The sequence below is a fragment of the Ranitomeya imitator genome, chromosome 4 (assembly GCF_032444005.1).
Source record: "Ranitomeya imitator isolate aRanImi1 chromosome 4, aRanImi1.pri, whole genome shotgun sequence".
In the NCBI taxonomy this organism is placed as follows: Eukaryota; Metazoa; Chordata; class Amphibia; order Anura; family Dendrobatidae; genus Ranitomeya; species Ranitomeya imitator.
In genome coordinates, this window is record NC_091285.1 from 201953454 (window position 1) to 201976261 (window position 22808).

Genomic DNA, 22808 nt, shown 5'->3' on the forward strand with positions numbered 1-22808 from the left:
ACCACAATGGACATAGAGGTCAGTGCACATACAGTGACCTGACAATAACCCAAAAACATAGAACGAGCTCTGAGACGTGGGAACTCTGCTGACCGCAATCCCTAATCCTCTCCAACCACACTAGAGGCAGCCGTGGATTGCGCCTAACGCTCCCTATGCAACTCGGCACAGCCTGAGAAACTAGCTAGCCTGAAGATAGAAAATAAGCCTACCTTGCCTCAGAGAAATACCCCAAAGGAAAAGGCAGCCCCCACATATAATGACTGTGAGGTAAGATGAAAAGACAAACGTAGAGATTAAATAGATTTAGCAAAGTGAGGCCCGACTTTCTGAACAGAGCGAGGATAGGAAAGGTAACTTTGCGGTCAACACAAAACCCTACAAAAACCACGCAAAGGGGGCAAAAAGACCCTCCGTACCGAACTAACGGCACAGAGGTACACCCTCTGCGTCCCAGAGCTTCCAGCAAGCAGGAAAAAACAAATAGACAAGCTGGACAGAAAAAACAGCAAACAAAATAGCAAAGCGGAACTTAGCTATGCAGAGCAGCAGGCCACAGGAACGATCCAGGAGGAAACAGGTCCAATACTAGAACATTGCCTGGAGGCCAGGATCAAAGCACTAGGTGGAGTTAAATAGAGCAGCACCTAACGACTTCACCACATCACCTGAGGAAGGAAACTCAGAAGCCGCAGTACCACTTTCCTCCACCAACGGAAGCTCACAGAGAGAATCAGCCGAAGTACCACTTGTGCCCACAGGAGGGAGCTCTGCCACAGAATTCATAACAATCTTCATAGGGGTTTAGAGGCCCATTTCCAACAACCATCACTCCAGTGTTCTTATGGTAATTTGTGTTTGGTAACTGTGTTAGAAGGCTAATGGTTGGTTAGAATACCCTTGAAAAAGTATGTTAGCATAGCTGAAAACAGTTTGGCTGATTAGAGAAGCTATAAACCTGACCTTCCTTTGAGCTAGTTGAGAATCTGGAGCATTACATTTATTGGTTCCATTAAACTCTCAAAATGGCCAGAAAAAAAGAACTTTCATGTGAAACTTGACAGTCTATTCTTGTTCTTAGAAATGAAGGCTATTCCAAGCGAGAAATTTCCAAGAAACTGAAGATGTACTACTCCCTTCAGAGGAGAGCACAAACAGGCTCTAACCAGAGTAGAAAGAGAAGTGGGTGGCCCCGCTGCACAACTGAGCAACAAGACAAGTACATTAGAGTCTGTAGTTTGAGAAATCGACGCCTCACAGGTCCTCAACTGGCAGCTTCATTAAATAGTACAGGCAAAACGCTAGTGTCAACGTCTACAGTGAAGATGTGACTGTAGGATGCTGGCCTTCAGGGCAGAGTGGCAAAGAAAAAGCCATATCTGAGACTGGCTAATAAAAGGAAAAGATTAATATGGGCGAAAGAACACAGACATTTGACAAAGGAAGATTGGAAAAGAGTGTGATGGACAGATGAATCCAAGTTTGAGGTGTTTGGATCACACAGAAGAACATTTGTGAGACGCAGAACAACTGAAAAGATGATGGCAGAGTGCCTGACGCCATCTGTCAAGCATGGTGGAGGTAATGTGATGGTCTGGGGTTGCTTTGGTACTGGTAAAGTGGGATATTTGTACGAGGTAAAAGGGATCTACTATATAATTGTCTAAGGGTCACTTCCGTCTTTCTGTCTGTCTGTCCTTCTGTCACGGATATTCATTTGTCGTGGCCTCTGTCTGTCATGGAATCCAAGTCGCTGATTGGTCGTGGCAAAACGCCCACGACCATTGCCACGACCAGTCAGCGATGGCCACAGTCTGGCGGCAATATGGCCACTCTTTCCTCCCCGCAGTCAGTGCCCGCTCCATACTCCCCTCCAGTCATCCAGTCAGCCCTCACACAGGGTTAATGCCAGCGTTACCAGAGCGCGGTGTAACGCACTCCGGTTATGCAGCTATTAACCCTGTGTGACCAACTTTTTACTATTGATGATGCGTATGCAGCATCAATAGTAAAAAGATCTACTGTTACAAATAATAATAATAAAAAAAAATGTTATTCTCACCCTCTGACATGTCGTCCTGTCCTCGACAGTGCAAGCGACAGGTTCCAGTGCTAAGGATGCTATGCGAGAAGGACCTTCCATGACGTCACGGTCATTTGACCGCAACGTCATCACAGGTCCTGCGCTCATACCGAACCTGGGACCGGCAGTTGCCGCGTGCACCGCACACAAGCGACAGGACTACAAGGGCCGTTCAGAAGGTGAGTATGTTTATTTTTTATTTTTTAATCTGCTTCATACGTGGCTGGGCAATATACTACATGACTGGCCAATATACTACGTGTCTGTGCTATATATTACGTGGCTCTGTGCTGTATACTACGTAGCTCTGTGCTGTATACTACGTGGCTCTGTGCTGTTTACTACGTGGCTCTGTGCTGTATACTACGTAGCTATTTAACTGCTAGAATGCCAAAGGTCTGCAATGCTATAATGGCTGCAAAGGGAGCATTCTTTGACGAAAGCAACGTTTGAATGAGAAAATTATTATTTGAAATAAAAATCTTTTTTTCGAACCTTGTCAATGTCTGGACTAGATTTTAAATTCATTTGGCAACTCATTTGATTAATAAAAGTATGAGTTTTCATGGAAAACACAAAATTGTCTGGGTGACCCTAAAATTTTGAACGGTAGTGTACATTAACCAAAGTAAGAATGTAAGACTAGTGAAGCATGCATACATAGCCCAACAAGAAGTTGGGGAATGAGTTTTACCTTCATCAGGCTCCTCCCGGAAATCCTCAGAGAAGTTTTGTTTGTCTTGTAACATAACTTCCACCCTCTTCTCTATGGGCGTTAGCTCAATGAAGTTGGCTTTTTGTTCTTTGTTTTCCATTATCTTCTTGTTGTGATCTATTTTTTTCTTTGTCTGTTTTTTAAGGGTATTCCAAGCTCTTTTAATATCGTCAATTGACCTTTTTTTGCCCCCCACAGCACTTAGCTTCTCTTGGATGTTCGCCCACACTTTATCCTTATCTGCTGGGGTTGTTTGGGCTCCAAATAGTTGGGGCCCTAGTTTGCCAATGTTATCCACTAAAGTGTTCAGCTCCTCATCAGTAAGTGTTGGCTTTTCTGGAGTTCCTGGTAAAGATGGGGCAACCTCAGACATACTCCTTGATACAAATATTCTCCAGGCTATAAAACTTTGCTTTAACAGGATAATTTAACTACTAACAAAATGACAGTATGCACATTTTTTTATGCAATGCAATAATTTTATCCATACTGCCTATAAACCGCTAAAGAGCATGTGTCTCCATTTTTCATTGAATTCAAATTAGGATTAATTTACTTTATGGGATTTTCATATTTTTTTCAATTAGTTGCCAAATATAAGTTTGTTTTATTTTTTGGGCAAGCTAATGCAATAGACAAGTGAAGTATTTCTTGCCAAGTTGCTTGTGTTAGAGCTTGAGCTAGAGTAACAATGGCTAGCAGGCATCAATTGCAAGGAAAAAGGAAAGCATTGATTTTCATAGGTTGGGATTTCAGATAAGTGAAACTTGTTAGACGTCCATAATTCTGGGAAAAGCTGAAGTTTACTTTCTTGAATGGACTTGTACATTAAGGGCTTGCCCAGGTAGAGAAACTGTTGCCCAAATAATACAACTTGCTGCTATACTTTCATTTTGAAAACTTCTCTGATATTCTGATTTTAGATCCTCCACCTACACTTTTGCTTTGTTCTGACACAGGCAGATAGCTTTCTCTCCCCTGTCTGTGTCAGTGACAGTATGAAGAGGACTGGCTATCTCACTCTTTTCAATAGTAAGATCGTCGTTTTTTCTATCACAGCTGATCCATGCATAGAGAAGAGTGCTTATTTGAAATGAGCCAGCCTGCTTCTTACACATCACTGGTAATGTGCTGACACAAGGAGGTCGAGGCAGCAAAGGTCGAAGCAGAGGTACTGAGACCAGTAGAAGGAGTATTAAATCAGAATCTCAGGACAGTCTTTGAATAAAAGTATATTAATATGTTTATTCAATTTTATATAGGCAGCTTCCACAATAACTTTCATTCCTTCTTTTTTTACCCCTCGAAGAAAGTGAAATTTTGTGGATCACAATGTAAGTTGTATCACAGTGAAAACTTCTGAAGAAAATGTTTTACTTTTATATTCATTGATAACGTACAAGGGCACTAAATTGAAATAATTTGAATTCCGATATGTTCTTAAAGTGAATCTGTCTGTTGGATCAATCCTCCTAAGCTGTGTATATGGGCATGCAAGTCATAGGAAGCTGAATAAAATTATACCTTAATATATGCCATCCAATGTATTATTCCAGAGAAATGCATGGTAAGATCGGTGGACCAATCATACATCTGCCTCCGGAACTTATTTTGAATGAAAGTGGATGCAACCATTGTGAGACATATAATGACTGACAGTCTGCTCTCCTGATCTCACTGCAGAGCTGTATGTGTTTATAACTGACACAGTACAGCAAAGTTGAGCTTAGTCTCATTACAAACACATCTGCATTTGTAGCTTTCCTCTGCACTGCTGCACAACTGAGCCTCATTACAACTAATACATTTTTATATTCCATCTCACAGGCAACCTGTGTGAAGGGAAGAGCAGTACAGCTGAGTTGACAGTGCTATGAGAGGAAAGCTGCAAGTAGAGATGTGTTTGTAATGATACAAAGCTCAGGTTTGTTGTACTGTATTAGTTATAAGATCATGAGAGCAGACTGTCAGTTATTACATGTCTCACACTGGTATTACGCCCCCTTTTATTTTAAATAAGACTTGTAGGCAAATTCTCAGGGAGAGCTCATAGTTCGTAACTAGTGTTGAGAAAGTATGCTCGTTACTCTGGTTTCCCTGAGCATGCTCGGGTGGTCTCTGAGTATTTTGGTGTGCTCGGAAATGTAGTTTTCATCGCCGCAGCTGCATGATTTGCGACTGCTAGACAGCCTGAATACATGTGGGGGTCGCTTGCTCATCCCTATTCGTAACAGCTCATTTACATATTAAGAAAAATATGGATTTGTCTGTAATACGACTTTGGATCACAGATATCAAGGTAGCACTTTATTACTATGACCTGAAAGCCCATATAGATGGCTTAAAAGGGCTAATGATTCAGACAGATTCATGTTAAAATCATTCCAGTGCATGGTAATTGGGATGACTGCATTTAGAAACATAAGGGAATGTGTTTAATCCACAGTAGCTCAATGAGAATACAGTTTTCAATAATATTATGGGACACAATTTAAAAAGACAGCTTCAAGCTGGAAGAATATAGCAACTACTATATAAAACAAATTCCACTATATGAGGTGGAAACCTTAAACACATTCATTAGTATAAACAACAATTGAAAACACACATGGCAAAAAGTCAGTTTTAATGTTTGTTTTACCTCCAGATATATCATTTTGTAGATCATCTTCAATGTCAGGGGTTCCTTCCAGTTCCTCAAGCTGTAGCATAGCCTCCACACGTTTCTCCAAAACAGACAGATCCTTTGTAGGCTCAGGCACTACTGTATTCTCCACATTACTTTCTTTTTTGCTTTGCAACAATTTATTCTTGGTTTGTTTTTTGAGAGCGTTCCACCTTTTTTTCAAGTCTGCAATGGACCTGTTTTTGCCACCCTTGGCGTTGACCTTGGCTTGGATGTCTGCCCATATCTTACTCTTCTCTGCTTTGGTGGTTTTTGCAGACAATGCACCACATATATTTGGCCCATTCTTAGACACACAATCCACTAACAAATCCAACTCCTGATTTGTAAATTCTGGCTTCTCCTGCTTCTCATCTCCTCCTGGTAAAGAGGCACCAACCTCAGAAATACTGTTTTTAGGGTTAAGCCTTGGGCCTGCAATTGGGTCTGACTTCGTGCATTAGTTTTTTTTTACTTTGGAGTTACACACCAAACGCAATTAATCTATGCAAGCATCAAACCAGGCACTTACACTAGTTTCATATTTTTGGATGAATAATATTATGCAGTTTAGAAAATCATGTAAGCGAAAGTGACTATTTGATCCATAAGCAAGAAGTGTACAATGATCAAAGATGACTAAAGAATAAAAGATGCTTTTCACAGCATGCTTGCAATCACTGGCAGTGTTGCTTTTCCAACTCACTTGCGTTTAATTTTCTTGCAGTCTATTCAATGTACTTACCTGACATAGGATGGATATAATAATATAAATGTATCACCCAATGTAAGAACATTCCAATTAATGCACATATTAAAACCCAAGACAGTGCTGGACTATGCTTAAAGTTAAAATAATATTAATCTGTTTGGAACCATGTACTGTATAGTAGGCATGTAGGGATATATCCATGGAGATATTCTTTTGGTATTAATTTTAGTTTTTTTTTGTGGACTATAAACTACATAGATAATGCAACTGTTGTATACTCACCCCCTTCAAAACAGTACTCAATGACATAGCCATCCAAACCTGCAGCACCAATGTGGTCTGGGGGACGCCACTTCATCGTCACTGTGTTGTCAGTTACTCCATCTAGTGTTAACATGGTTGGAGCACTTGTGACAGCTAGAAGGAAGCAAAAAAGAATAGATTAGGACAGTCTAATATATGAAAAAACATTATGCTGTCGAGCTGTTAGAGACTCATATATCTGCCTAGTAACCAGTAAGCAGTAACCCTATTCTCCAGTTTTAGCATAAACCGTCAATTCAATTAATACGTATGACATCAGTATACCTAATTACCTAGTTATACCTAATAATGGAATAACTCACTAATTACAATGAGTCATCCACAGTTGGGCGTAACCATGGATACCTAAGGAGAGGAGCTCCCCTTGGTGGCGAGTTAAGGCATAAGCCTTTTTTGAATGTTAGCCTGTGAGGCAACACTGTGAGGCAAGATTGCAAAGATGGATCAAATTGAGCGCGCTGCTGCACGTAGAGAAACTGACATTTCGATGTCAGTTCTGCCAATCTAAAAATTTCAAAGACGAAATGGCGCAGGACAAAACATTCTCTTCCTGCTGCAAGAGAGGGCGCATCCAATTATGTCCCATTCGTATGGATGATCAATTAGTCAAGTTGATGAAAGGAGAGTATCAGCACTCCAACAACTTTATGGCTAATACAAGACAATACAATAGCTTGCTTGCTTTGGCATCAATGGGAGCACAAGTAGTGTCATCTCCTGGGCATGGTCCACACTATTTTCGAATTCATGGACAAATTTACCACAGAACCGCCCCATTACATCCCGCTGTGGGTAGTACTCCCAAGTTTGCCCAGATTTATATATTGGACAGTGAAGAAGCATTAAGTACAAGAAGTCAAGCAAATAAAAAGTGCCTCCCAGCACTGCTATCATCTCTTGGAGAGAAAATGAAAGCAATTAACCCACTCGCAAGAGCCTTCACAATGATGAGGGAATTTGAAGTAGAGTAAGAGAGGATTGCTGAATTAGAAAATCGCGATCCACTCGAAATAACAATGTCAATTATAAATGACTACAACGATGACCAGAGGCACTACAATGCACCAAGATGCGTAGCTATAATTTATCAAAATGCAATGGGTGAACCCCCTTTTAATAGGGACATCAGAGTTCACCTCAAAAGTGAAAACCAAAGTGTTCAAATCAGCTTTCTTCACAGAAAGTGTGATGCAATGACATATCCACTTCTATTCCCATGTGGGGACAGTGGATGGACAATAAATTTGACAACTCCAATTGCCCTAAGTGTGCAACATCAAGGAATTGGTGACATTCATTTACCATCCATACCAGTGGATCACGATCGACAAGAAAAAATCACCCTGTTGCAGTACTATGCATACAGGCTTGCCATTCGTGACGAGTTCAATCCCCTTTTAAATGCTGGAAAGTTGACGCAACAATTTATCATTGACAATTACGTCAAATTGAATCCGACAGGATCAAATATATAAAACAAAATCAAAAGGCATTACACGTTGATAGTTATGCGGGTGTTACGGATCACATCCATAATGCTGCATTACACCAAGGGCTAAAAGCAGGGACACCAGTAATTTTACAGTCCACTTTCATTGAATGCCCAAGAGCTATGCAGCAAAATTACCAAGACGCCATGACAATTGTCTGAAAATTCGGAAAGCCAGATCTTTTTGTTACGATGAAATGTAACCCAAAGTGGAAAGAAATTACTGAAAATTTAGAACCATGGCCAAGGCCAGAGTTCAGACGAGATTTGGTTGCATGAGTATTTAAAATCAAACTCCAAGCCGTGCTTAACGAGATTTTGAAAAAAAAAACATTTTTGGCCGCATAGTTGCCTATGTGCATGTAATAGAATTTCAAAAGCGTGGACTACCACACATTCACATGCTCTTAATCCTCGGAGTGGAAGATAAACCAAGGGACAAAGAAATAATTGACAAATTGGTCTCTGCTGAAATCCCAAATGAGACAGCAAATCCCAAACTGCATGAGGCAGCGATGAAGCACATGATTCATGGCCCATGTGGCAAATATCAACCTGGGGCTATATGCATGACAGATGGTCAATGTGCAAAAAAATTCCCAAAGGAATTTAATACAGAGATAAACCCCAATGTTGATGGTTATCCACAGTACCGTCGATGCAATACTAGGAAAACCAGACGAGGAACGAGAGAAATCGACAATAGACGGGTAGTTCCATACAACCCTTATTTATTACTCAAGTACAATTGCCATATCAATGTTGAGATATGTGCTTCAATAAAAAGTGTTAAATATCCTTTCAAATATGTAAATATGTATACAAAGGACATGACTGTGCCAATATCAAGTTTGATACATTAAACTAGAATGAACCAGCCATGTACCTAGATTCTCAGCATATAAGTGCCAGAGCATGTGGAGAATCAGAAAAAATAAAATGCATGATGCTTCACATACCATTAAAAGGCTTGCTGTTCACCTTGAAAACAGCAAGTGTTTTTCGAAGATGGTAATGTGGATATGGTTATTTCAGACTCAAAAGCCTCTACTCCGCAGGCTTATTTTGAGCTAAACAGAGTTGACGCTTCCGCCAGTCAGTATTTGTACAGTGAAATCCCTGAACACTATATCTGGGATAGAAAAGCTGTACTAGAAGGATTGAAAAAACTACGGGCTCAATTGGGGAAAACAATTACCCGAATGTATACAGTCTCTTTAACAGATGGTGAGCTGTATTATCTAAGACTCCTTTTACTTCATGTAAGAGGAGCAAAGTCTTATGCTGACTTAAGGACTGTCAATGGAGTCGTACATGACGCGTATAAAAATGTGTGCATTGATCTTCATTTTTTGGAAGGCGATTCCCAATTGGAAGATGGTATAACGGATGCAATCGCTTTCCAAATCCCCTACCAATTTTGCAAATTATTTTCTCTAATTTGTGTATATGGGGAACCAGCTAAACCATTGGCATTATGGCAAAAATATAAAACTGAATTTATGGAGGATTACACCAGGCGGTATACTCCAGAAATTGCTGAGCAACTGGCTCTTCGTGATATTAATGAAGTGCTCTTAAGCAATAAAAAGTCCTGTGCTGACTATGGATTGCCAACTCCAGTAAATGTTCCAGATGAAATACTGGACCAACTGAATTATGCTGAGCAATTGAAAGCTATGCTTAATGAATCTCAGAAATCAGCTTTCGATGCTGCTTAATGAATCTCAGAAATCAGCTTTCGATGCAATTATGCAAGCAGTCAATGCTGTATCACAGCCAGATGACTCTATCTCACACTGTTTTTTTTCTGGACGGCCCAGGAAACAGTGGAAAGACATTTTTGTACAACTGCTTGCACAAGACACTACAAGCAGAAAAGAAGTCTATTTGCTCAGTAGACTCCGCTGGATTGGCGGCTACATTACTACAAAATGGTAGCACCTACCATTCCAAGTTTGGCCTTGGAATTACAACAAATGAGACCACAGTGTCAAAAATTAAGCCAACCTCACTTCAAGCAAAGGAGCTTAGGGAGTCGTCTGTCGTTATTTGGGATGAAGTAACAATGACTCCCTGTTTTAATATGAACGCTGTGGATAATTTGTTCCAAGACATATGTGGAAAAAAAAGACCATTTGGTGGAAAAGTTTTCATAAACAGTGGTGACTTTCGTCAAACCCTAATAATAGTGGAAGGTGGAAAAAGAGCCCAAATTGTACAGTCCACCATTAACTACTCAAATCCTGGAATCAGTTTTCACGGTTCCAGTTACAACAGAATATGAGAACGTCTCAGGATGAAGTTGAGTACAACTCATGGTTACTGAAACTTGGCAATGGAGAGTTGTCAAATGTATATGGTCTACCAGAAGACACAATTGAAATCCCGAATTCTTTTATTGAAGAGGGTGATTTAATTACAGCTCTTTTTGGCAACTCAATTGAGATTACCGATCCAGCGGTAGAAGCAAATGCCAATAAAGCAATTCTTACGCCATTGAATTATGACGTTCACGCCTTAAGTGACAAAATTCTTAGTCAAGTTCAAGGTGAACACTCAACATATTGCTCCATTGACACAATTCCTGAAGAGGAGGGTGTGATTCTCACAGATTACTTTGTAGAGTTTCTTAACTCTTTGAATCCCACTGGGATGCCTCCTCATGAACTAAAGCTGAAATCAGGAGCTGTAATTATGCTCCTGCGTAATCAGAAAGCATGGCCTTTGTAATGGCACAAGGCTTTATGTGAAAAGCTTAAAAGCAAACGTTATTCATGCCGTTGCTTTAAATGGAAAAGCAAAGGGTCAGAAAGTTCTTATTCCAAGAATTGACCTGATTTCCAAAGATAAAAACTTGCCAGTCCAGATGCCATGGTGTCAGTTTCCTGTCATGTTGGCTTTTGCAATGACCATCAATAAATCTCAGGGACAGTCCTTGGATATTGTAGGAATTTATTTGCCTCTCACAGTGTTTTCACACGGGTAGTTATATGTGTCTTTCTCCATGGGAAGGAAAAGCCAACAAAAAATATTTGAGACACAGAAGCAGGGTAAACTTATTCCTAACGTTGACAAATGGTTTACTGTCAACTGTGTGTACAAAGAAGTCTTTTATTAAGCTTTTTAACAATTGTAAAAGCCAAAAAATTTTGTACACAAAAGCGGGACTAACTCCTAGTCACGGTCTACGGACCAAACATTGGGCATGGGCAGGGCCTTGGGGGCAGATCCCAAGTGCGCTCAACCATGTGAACTTGCTTACACTCAGGAATATTGAGGAATAGCGCTGTTGGATAGCTCTACCCGTTCATTTCCTTTAGGAATAGGGCTATGGGATAGCTCTACCCCTTCACTATACCCCTATACCCCTATACCCCTGCTGACCATAAGAGCTTAAACTCTACATACAAGAGAGAGAGGACTCTGCTGACCGTATGGGCTTGCACTATACAGGCAAGAGAGTGAGAGAGGACCCCGTTGAACGTAAGGGTTTACATTCTACAGATGAGAAAACACCCCACTGACCATAAGGGGTTACACATTACAGACAAAAAGAAAGAGAGAGAAAGGACCCTGCTGAACATAACAGCTTACACTCTACATACAAGAGAGAGAGAGGACCCTGCTGACCATAAGGGCTTACACTCTACAGACGAGAGACAGAGGACCCCGCTGACCATAAGGGCTTACACTCTACAGACGAGAGAGAGAGAGGACCCTGCTGACCATAAGGGCTTAAACTCTCCAGACAACAGAGACAGGACCACGCTGATCATAAGGGCTTACACTCTACAGATGAGAGAGAGGACCCCGCTGAACGTAAGGGGATATACACTACAGAAGAGAGACCACGCTGACCATAAGGGCTTACACTATACAGGCAAAAGAGTGAGAGAGGACCTCGCTGATCATAAGGGCTTACACTCTATAGGCAAAAGAAAGAGGACCCCACTGACCATAAAAACATATGCACTACAGGCAAGAGAGATAGATAGGATCTCACTGACAATAAAGGTACCGTCACACTAAGCGACGCTGCAGCGATACCGACAACGATCCGGATCGCTGCAGCGTCGCTGTTTTGTCGCTGGAGAGCTGTCACGCAGACAGCTCTCCAGCGACCAACGATCCCGAGGTCCCCAGTAACCAGGGTAAACATCGGGTTACTAAGCGCAGGGCCGCGCTTAGTAACCCGATGTTTACCCTGGTTACCAGCGTTAAAGTAAAAAAAACAACCGCTACATACTTACCTACCGCTGTCTGTCCTCGGCGCTCTGCTTCTCTGGTCTGGCTGTGAGCGCCGGGCAGCCGGAAAGCAGAGCGGTGACGTCCGGCCCTGCGCTTAGTAACCCGATGTTTACCCTGGTTAACAGCGAAGACATCGCTGAATCGGTGTCACACACGCCGATTCAGCGATGTCTGCGGGGAGTCCAGCGACGAAACAAAGTTCTGGACTTTCTTCCCCAACCAGCGACAGCACAGCAGGGGCCTGATCGCTGCTGCCTTTCACACTGGACGATATCGCTAGCGAGGACGCTGCAACGTCACTGATCGCTAGCGATATCGTCTAGTGTGACGGTACCTTAAGGGATCATACACTACAGAAAAGAGAAAGAGAGAGAGAGAGAAGACTGCTATCACCGGCCATCCTGATAGCAAGTAGAGGCTAAGAAGATTTATCAGAGAAACAATGAGACATTGTATGTTATCATCACAGTACTGCTCTATTATCTTTACACTGCCACTCATAAAAGGAGCGATTCCAAAGGTTAACTCATTAATATCTAACTATGCTGCTATTTTTGTGGGGGGAGGGGGAGAAGAGGGAATCTACAACTTCTAACTTTCATGCAGATCCCCAAAATTGCTATTGGTGCATAACATGTTATGCTATTTCTTTCATACAGACACCCACCCAGTGGGACGAAGGGCTTGGAGGGCATGCTTGGTTTAGAAATTCCTATTGAGTTGACTGCAAAGACACGGACTTCATATGCAACACCTTCAATCATTTTTTTGGGTTCAAAGTTTGTTTCTTTGCATAGTTCAAAATTGAGCCTCATCCACCTGGAGCTTTGTTTCTTCTTTCTTTCAATAAAGTATCCTATGAAATAAATTGTTATTAGTTGTTTTCCACTTAACACATTGAAAATATTCTGAAATAATGTACAATTCACTGTTGCATCCCTCACACTAAAAATGTTCACTGATAAAGAGCAGATTTTGTCACGTGTTATGTCATATACGATCAAATCTAGATACATGTTAATATGCCTCAATCTGAACTGAGTTACAAATGAGAATTGGGATCATATTTACACACCTAGAATGGGGCATCCTCCATCATATATTGGTGGCTCCCATTTCATAGTACACCAATCCTCTCCAACCTCGGTCACATCGGGTGCTAATGGGGCATCGGGGATGTCTAAAAAAAGACAAACATTGTATTATTCCAAGCACAATATAACTGTGAGATCCATGGCGGTGCCTGTCCACTCTACTCCTGCTTCACCAATCGATCAAAGCAAAGTGATTATTCAGCAGTCCTGTTCTATTCCTAGGACTTGTGGCTTCAAGCCAGTTTAGAAGCTTTGGGGTTAAATTCTTTTAGTTTGTGTTTCTTTCCTGATGTCAGCACTGGGTGGGGCTGCTTGCTATTTAAACCCCTGACAATCAATTCCCACTGCCAGGCAATAAGGTCTGCTTATCTGGCATAACCCTATTCTTTACTTTTGATGTGGTTTCCTGATTTATCCCTTTCTTTAACCTTGCCTTGTATTATCACCACCTACTTTTTTCTGTTTTTGTCTCTGACGTGACCTCTTGATATTGACCCTACATGAAGACGCTTCTTGCTGCCAACTTGCTCCATCAGATGGCATCTGACTCTATGGCCCCATCCCAGCAGTCCCTGAGAATGACCTGATCTCTGTTCAGTGGGTAGAGGGGGAAAGCCAGGGCAACCCCTGGAATCTGGTAAACAAAATGGCTTACGCTAAGCCTGTCCATGGAGACCTATTAAGTTATCATGCTTCCATGAACAGTGCAACCATGACAATACATATCATATATACTTTCCATTTATTCTCCAAATTTACAACTGAAAAAATGCATCTACTTTATCTGTTGTATTACAAAAATGTTCATACTTGATCTTAAAGGAATCTTGGTTCCAAAAAGGGAGCCATGTTTTTTGGTGTTTTCTGTAGTTGATTAGTAAAGATAAAATCCAACAGTCTACAGACAGGACATGTACATAAGAAAATCACTTGCAATTACTTAGCTTACCAACAACTTTAATTTTGATGTGAGCTACAGCTTCTCCGGCCTCATTTTTTACCATAATTCTGTATGTTCCAGTATCATCTTTCTCAGCAGAGTCAATGACTAGGAGCCCATGATCAGGGTATGACTCCGCCCTGATGCGACCACTCAGATCTGTGATCCACTGAAGGGATAAAATAAGGCATGGTAAAGGCTTTACTGCTGTGCATATTGTTATAAGTCATCACTCATCAGACAAAAGGTGCACACAAAATATACCTTGTCTCCTCTACTCCAAATAATTTTGGGGGCAGGTTCCCCAGTAACTGGCACTTCAAGTCTCAGCTTTGTTCCTGCTACTACCACAACAGTGTTATCAGGGTAATTTAGAGAATCAAAATGGATTTTGGGAGGATCTGCGGAAAAAAAGTACAAGTTAAGAACCATGACTTTGAAAACTGTAAAAGTTTAAAAATGTTTATAAACCTTGTAATACCGTAATTATTTTTTTTTCTCACCTATAACATGTACATTTGCCGGAATATTGATTAAATAAAGATCTGGAACGAATGCATAGTCGCCTTCATCTTCCACTAAACAATTTGCTATAATTAATCTGTGATTCCTATGAAGAGATAAAACAAACCTTTCATTATGGTTACATTTCTCTTTTGGTTATTGATTGCCTCCTTGTATTAGGGAGCAATTGTTGGATTTTTTTTACTTACATGTTTGGGATTGTAGTGTGGGATTGTTGAGCATCTATTTAAACCTATTTTGGCAGAAGTCTCAATGTAGTTAATGTCTTTGGCATAAGTAATTGAGCAATATATTGTTTGGGGTAAGCACCATATGTGGGATGCTTTGCCTTAGACTCTACAAATAAGTAGGGGACAATGGATGACACTTCAAAGTCATGTCAAGCTTGGCTCAGACTATGGCAGATTCATCAATAGGGGCATGGCCCTGATGATCAAAACTCTGCGTTTTAAACTGAAGGAAACACCTATTTGCTCAATTAAAACAAAAAAAAATTGCACCCTTTGGCTAATTGGAGCTATTAATAAATACAGAATCATTGTCATAAGTCCACTCTTTTCATGAGGGCAGTGTAGATACAAGGGTTGCAGTTGCATCTATGCCTTGAAGCCCTGTTGGTATTAAAAGTTTTTTGTTGGCCCATAGGAGACCAATACCATTAAAGATCTGTTACAGTTGGCGGCTCTGCTGGAGATTTTGCATTGCGACACAAAACATTCATGTTATACCACTACATGATGCGAACAGTCTCCCCCCTTCCTATCTTGATGCTAAACAGTGATTGAAGGGCTCCTATATATACTGTATATACAGTGATGACCGAAAGTATTGGCATTCATGAAATTGTTACACAAAATGAAGTATTTTTTCCAGAAAATTGCAATTATACATGTTTTGTTAAACATATGTTTATTTCCTTTTGTGTGAGGAAAAATGACTAATTGGACATAATTTCACACAAAACCCCAAAATGGTCCAGACAAAAATTTTGGCAGTTTCCAAAGTTGTTTGAAGCACGTGATCAAATTGTATGATTTTCACATAATTAATTTGCATTTTATTGCATGAAATAAGTATTTGCTACAATAGAAAAACAGAACTTAATATTTGGTGCAGAAACCTTTGTTTGCACTTAGATCAGATGTTTCCTGTAGTTCTTGACCAGGTTGCACACATTGCAGCAGAGGTTTTGGCCCACTCTTCCATACAAATCTTTCAGGTGTCGGGGCTGTTGCTAGGCGACATTGAGTTTCTGCTCCATCCAAAGATTTTGTAACAGATTCAGGTCTGGAGACTGACTAGGCCATTCCAAGACCTTGAAATGCTTCTTATGGAGCCACTCCCTAGTTGCCCTGGCTGTGTGTTTTGCGTCATTGTCATGCTGGAAGACCCAGCCATGACCCATCTGCAATGATCTTACTGAGAAAATGACATTGTTGGCCAAAATCTCATGATACATGACTGCATCTGGAGCGCCCCACCGGGTCCAGTGTTCACAGGGGGATGTCACAGTGGCGACCCAGTCCGTGGCCGTGGGCACCCATGTAAAAGGAAAATTGAATAAAGTTTATGTTCGTGACCCCACCTGTGGTATTCGGTCAGTGGGGACCGACGCTGCTTTAAGGGGTCTTCTGGGGTGATGTTATGGCAGCTAGATGGTATAACTTCCCACAGGGCTCCTGGTGTGTAGATGGAAGATGGTGAATGGTACAGTAAAGAACAAGGACACAGGGTTGCAGTCTCTTTACCTTGTTTACTGAAGACTTCAGGCAGCCACAGTCCAGGGCACCAGATCAGAGGACAGGCAGGGTCTGGCCGGCTTGGAAGCGAATTCAGAGTCCCCTTTACCAGGTGGAGTTAAAAGCCTTCCTCATAGCGTGGTGGTGTTGCAGTCCCTTACTGCCTTTGGCTTCTGATAAGGTCCTCACAGCTCTCTGTCCTCCATAAAGGTGGGACATAAACCCTTATGGCAGGTGACTCAAGCCTTTTTACAGGATCTCTATCATGACCCGGGCTCTATGTGTCACCATGCCTCCTTGGTGTTAGGGTGGACAGGTGATAATCTAGCTGTCCTGCTGGTTTCTGCTGTCAGTCTTAGAGTGCCTCACAACCTCGGTGTTCCGGCTACTGGTAATCTGCACCAGCCAGGGAGGTAGCTACTTCACTGCTCTGCTCCACTGGTGTTCCTTCTCCTATGCTTCGCTCTCCTTCACGCTCACTACAATCTGTTCGGCTTTCAGTATTATCTCTATCCAGGAGCTGCAGCACTTTCTCGTGGCTGCACGGCCCTTCATAGGTTCTTCCTGCCTCTGACTGCTCCAGTCTGCTGTCTGGCACCATCTGACTAACTTTCCCTCCAAACCACAATATATCTCTATATGCAGGGGAGTCACCTAGAAATAGGATCAAAAGCTCCCCCTTGTGGCCTGGAGTGTGAACATGTTGCATGTTTGTGTTACCTGGTGAGAGTTATCCTTCATCGCTTCCAAGCGTGACATCACTCTCCCCATGAGGAAAGCAATGCCACTGTGACGACCAGGACCCTGGGGCATCATACATCTATCCTCCCTTCAATATGGGTCATTCATCCAGTCCCTTTTGCAGAAAAGCAACCCCAAAGTATGATGTTCCCGCAACATGCTTCATGGTTGGGACGGTGTTCTTGCAGTTGTACTCCTCCATCTTTTTCCTCCAAACATGGTGAGTGGAGTTGATACCAAAAAGTTTTATTTTAGTCTCCTCTGACCACATGACCTTCTCCCATGCCTCCTCTGAATCATCCAGATAGTCACTGGAAAACTTCGAACGGGTCTGACATGTGCAAGTGTGAGCAGGGGATCCTTACGTGCCCTGCAGGATTCTAATCCATGATGGTGTAGTGTGTATTGTTTGAGACTGTGGTCCCAGCTCTCTTCAGGTCATTGACTAGGTCCTCCCATGTAGTTCTTGGATGATTCCTGACCTTTCTAAGAACCATCCTTACCCCATGAGGCGAGATCTTGCATGTAGCCCTAAACCGAGGAATATTGACAGTCATCTTGCTTGTCTTCCATTTTCTAATAATTGCCTTCTCACCAAACTGCTTGCCTACTATCCTGTAGCCCATCCCAGCCTTATGCAGGTGTACAATTTTGTCCCTGGTGTCCTTAGACAGCTCTTTAGTCTTGGTCAGGGTGAAGAGGTTGGTGTGTGTTTGATTGTGTGGACAGGTGACTTTTATACAGGTGACTAGTTCAAACAGGTACAATTAATACAGGTAATGAGTGCAGAGTATGAGGCTTCTTAAAGAAAAACTAACAGGTCTGTGAGAGACAGAATCCTTGCTGGTTGGTAGGTGGTCAATTACTTATTTCGTGCAATAAAATGCAATTTAATTATATAAAAATCATACAAGGTGATTTTCTGTTTTTTTAATTTTTTTAATTTAGACCCTGTCTATAACAATTGAAGTGTACCTACAATAAAAATGGCAGACCTCTCCATTCTTTGTAGGTGGGAAAACAGAAAAACAGAAAAACTCTCCACTTATAAATTCAATGGACATAACTATGAGCCATCTGTATTCTTTGTTATCTCGTAGTAGCCAAGGGCTTTGTGGGCTATCAAGAGATTGGACCTGTCCTCTTGCTTTGACAGATGACAGACTCTGATGTTAGTACAAGCTATATGCATTATGAAGTAGATCTCTTAGATCTAATGAGACCATGTGATTACTTTGAAAATCTGTGTCAGAATGATTGTATGTTATGATCATTTTTAGATGTTTCCATGCTTTCCTTGCCCACTATTAAACTGAGCTTTTTATGATGGCTATTTCAAATTTAGATTTATACAGCCATTCTGACTTGGATTTTCAAAGTAAGTAGGACCTATGGATCTAATTTAAGTAAACAGTTTGTATTGTGAAATGTCGTGACAGATTGGCTTTAAACAAATATTATATCATATATGTTTATGCACTTCGGCATAGTAATAAAAATACACCAAGGTTACTTACTGGTAGCCGGTTTTTCCGGAACCCATGACGGCACACCTGAGAGAGGGGATCCGCCCAGCCAGGACAGGAAACCCTACTGAAAATAAAAGGGCGGTACCTCTCGGTCGCTTCAGTTGGTTTTCAGAGCATGAGAGGCCCCCCTGGTTAGTACACATGGCAATCCAACAACACATCATATTAACTAAAAAAGCACCCAAAACAATAGTGCACACCGAAAGGGTGATAAAGGGGGGGAATATACGGGTGCCGTCATGGGTTCCGGAAAAACCGGCTACCAGTAAGTAACCTTGGTGTTTTCCCTTCCCCATGACGGCACACCTGAGAGACTTTTGTAGAATGAAACCTTAGGGAGGGACCACCGCTTGTAGTACCCTTCTACCAAAGGTTAGGTCAGCAGAGGAGGAAAGGTCTAGCCGGTAGTGCTTGAATAAAGTTGAGGGTGAGGACCAGGTAGCAGCCTTGCAAATGTGATCAATTGATACCTCAGCCTTTTCCGCCCAGGAGGTAGCCATGGCTCTGGTAGAGTGAGCCTTGATGCCTTCAGGAACCGGAGTGCCACCCGCAGAGTAGGATAAACTAATGGCCTCCCTAATCCATCTAGCAATAGTACTTTTAGCTACCCCACACCCTCTTTTGCTACCCTAAAAGGCTATGAATAGGGTTTGGTCTTTCCTCCACTGACTAGTCATAGATATGTATTGTAACATAGATCTTCTCACATCTAGCATGTGGAACTTTTGTTCCCCTGGATTTTTGGGATTACTACAGAAAGATGGTAAGGTAATCTCTTGACTCCTATGGAACTTTTGAACCACCTTGGGGAGATAAGCCGGGTCTGGTCTTAGAACGATCCTGTCATCAAAAACCTGAGTATAAGGAGGGGATATTGACAGGGCTTGCAAATCACTTACCCTACGTGCCGATGTTAAGGCTACTAGAAGAACTGTTTTAAGGGTAAGTAACTTAGGTGATAACTCCTGTAAGGGCTCAAAAGGGTGTTTAGTTAGAGCTTCTAACACCAAATTTAGATCCCAAGGAGGGATTTTTGGGATAACGACCGGCCGAGATCTACTGCAAGATTTTATAAATCATGAAACCCATCTATTCGAGGCAAGATTACAGTTATATAGTGCCCCCAAGGCTGAAACCTGAACTTTAAGGGTGCTGGTTGCTAACCCAAGATGTAATCCTGCTTGCAGAAATTCCAGGATAGGACCCACTGGAGCCACCTCCCCCAATGGTTCACCCAGGAAGTCAAGAAATTTTTTCCATGTCCTACCATAGATTCTAGAAGTTATAGGTTTTCTGCTTTTCAACAGGGTGGAGATTAAACCTGGTGAGAATCCTTGGCGACTTAGTAACGCCCTCTCAAATTCCAGGCTGCCAGATGGAAGCCCTTCACCTGAGAGTGGGTTACTGGGCCCTGGGTTAGTAGGTCCGGAATTTCTGGCAAAATCCATGGATCTGTTACCAACATCTGCCTTAGAAGGGAGAACCATGGTCTCCTTGGCCAAAATGGAGCTATGAGGATAATTTTTGCCTGATCCTCTCTGATCTTCCGGATCACAGCTGGGATCATCACTATCGGGGGGAATGCGTAGGCCAGAGAAAACTTCCAAGGTATTAGTAGGGCATCTACTGCGAAGGGATGTTCTCTTGGATTCAAGGAGCAGAATTTTCTGACTTTTTTGTTGTGTGAGTTGGCAAACAAGTCTATTTCTGGTGAGCCCCAGGCTTGGACTATTTGTTGAAATATCTGGGGGTTTAAGGACCATTCCCCCTGTCTTAAGCCTCTGCGACTCAGGAAGTCTGCTTGAGTGTTTTCTATGCCCCTGATGTGTAGTGCCGACAGAGATAACAGGTGTTGTTCTGCTAATTGGAAGAGTAGTTTTGACGCATTCATGAGGCCTTTGGACCTCGTCCCCCCTGATGATTGACATACGCCACCACTGCTCGATTGTCTGTCAGGATTCGAGTATGGCGACCCTGGAGTAAAGGAAGAAAATGTCTTAGGGCTTTCTCCACTGCCCATAGCTCTTTTTCGTTTGACCCATAGTTTTTTTCTCGTATGGACCAGGTACCTTGTACAGAGTGAGACCTCAGATGAGCTCCCCAACCTGTACCACTTGCGTCGGTCATGATGATGTCTTTGACCGGATTTTTCCACCGGACCCCCATTGTCAGGTGGTGTTCTACAGTCCACCAAACTAGGGAATCCTTTACGCCCAGGGAGAGACATAGATTTCCTTCTAAATGCCCTCTTAATAGTCTTTGAGCTGAGAGAACTTCCCACTGTAGTGGTCTTAGGTGGAATTGTGCCCATTCTACTGCCTGAATACACGATGTTAACGAGCCTAGAAGGGACATCGCCTTTCTGAGAGTAATTGCGGGTTGACGTATTGCTGTACTGGGCAGGTTTATTATCTTGTCCACTTTGTTTTCTGGAAGGAGGCAGAGCTGACGCTCGGAGTCCAGTACTAACCCCAGGAAGGACTGTATTTTTACTGGCAGTAGTCTGGACTTGGGGATGTTTATTAACCAACCCAGCTCCATTAGAGTTGATGTTACCACTGAAACTTGATGAGTGCAGTGGGACTCTGACCTCCCTATTACCAGGAAATCGTCCAGATATGGGACAATTACTACATCCCGGGACCGGGACCGGAGGTATGACATTACTTCCACCATCACTTTGGTGAAAACTCTGGGGGCTGTAGACAGGCCGAATGGAAGGGCTGTATATTGATAATGCTTTACCTGATTCTGAATATAGAGAGCTACTCTCAAGTATTTCCGATATTCCTGATTGGTATATGGTAGTATGCATCCTTTAAGTCTATTACTGCCATGAAGCAGTGTTGGAAAAGAAGTTTTATGGTCGTGTTTATAGACTTCATCTTGAAAGTGTAGTTCTCTATAGATTGGTTGAGCTTCCTTAGATTTATAATAGTTCTCCAAGAACCATCCGGTTTTTGGATCAAGAAGAGGGGGGAGTAAAACCCGTCTCCCTCCTCCTGAACCGGGACTTCTTGAAGAACCTTTTTGTGGATAAGTCCCAAGATCTCGGTTTCTAGGGCAGATTGTTCCTGCTGGGACTTCCGTCGGGGAGTTATTATAAAGTTTCGTCTGGGTGGACAGACGAATTTTATTTTTAGGCCGTCTTTGATGATGTTCATGACCCAGATACTGGGGGAGATATTTACCCAGGCCGGAAAGAAGAGGGAGAGTCTTCCTCCCACTTCTGGCGTAACGTCATTGGGGGGATTTTTTTGCCGATGTGGAGGGCCCTTTAAACATATAGCCCGATCCTCTCTTATCTCTAAAGTCCCAATTTTTTCTCTCCCCTGGGGGGCGACCTCTATTATATCTTCTCCTCCGAAAAAAAGGTTTTTTAGGATCTTTAGGGATGTTGGGAAAAACCTTCTTTTTATCTCCTGCATGTTCCAGGATGTCTTCAAGTTTTTTCCCGAAGAGAAGTTGGCCGTCACATGGAATAGAACACAGCTTGAGTTTAGATGGCAAATCCCCCGGGCAACCTTTGAGCCAAAGGGCTCTTCTTGCCGTGTTTGACAAGCCCGCTGCTCTTGCTTTTAGTCTTGCGGAATCCGCAGAAGAGTCTGCCAAAAAAGCTGCTGCTCCTTGCACTAAAGATATATTTGCAAGGATGTCAGTTCTGGGTACTTTGTTTCTTAGCTGATCCTCTATCTGTTGTAGCCAGACTATTAGAGCACGGGCCGTACATGTTCCAGCAATTGCCGGCTTTAGGCCCCCCGCTGAGGCTTCCCAGATGTGTCTCAGAAAACTATCTGCTTTTTTGTCAAGCGGGTCTTTGAGAACACCAGAGTCTTCTAACGGAAGGGATGATCTTTTTAAACATTTGGCTACTGCCCCGTCAATCTTAGGGATCTTCTCCCAGGACTCAAGAGTCTTTATCCTCAAAAGGATATCTCCTTTTGGATGAAGAGGGCAAAGAACCCATTTTTTCAGGCTTTTTCCACTCTTTCTCAATTAAC

General features: G+C 42.3%; 1 protein-coding gene across 11 annotated transcripts in view; it reads right to left on the reverse strand.

Moving 5' to 3' along the window:
- Positions 1-22808, reverse strand: part of MYBPC1 (myosin binding protein C1) — a 194854-nt gene that overhangs the window by 69476 nt on the left and 102570 nt on the right. For 5 of the 11 annotated variants that reach the window (XM_069764282.1, XM_069764280.1, XM_069764284.1 and 2 more), the window contains 8 exons: positions 14777-14883; positions 14538-14674; positions 14283-14442; positions 13315-13419; positions 12907-13095; positions 6458-6592; positions 5440-5844; positions 2778-3143 (listed from right to left, as the gene is read on the reverse strand). In XM_069764282.1, the coding sequence (XP_069620383.1) occupies positions 2778-3143; positions 5440-5844; positions 6458-6592; positions 12907-13095; positions 13315-13419; positions 14283-14442; positions 14538-14674; positions 14777-14883 (1604 nt within the window). The remainder of the gene's footprint in view (positions 1-2777; positions 3144-5439; positions 5845-6457; positions 6593-12906; positions 13096-13314; positions 13420-14282; positions 14443-14537; positions 14675-14776; positions 14884-22808) is intronic. The other 6 variants (XM_069764291.1, XM_069764289.1, XM_069764290.1 and 3 more) reach the window with 2 other exon arrangements.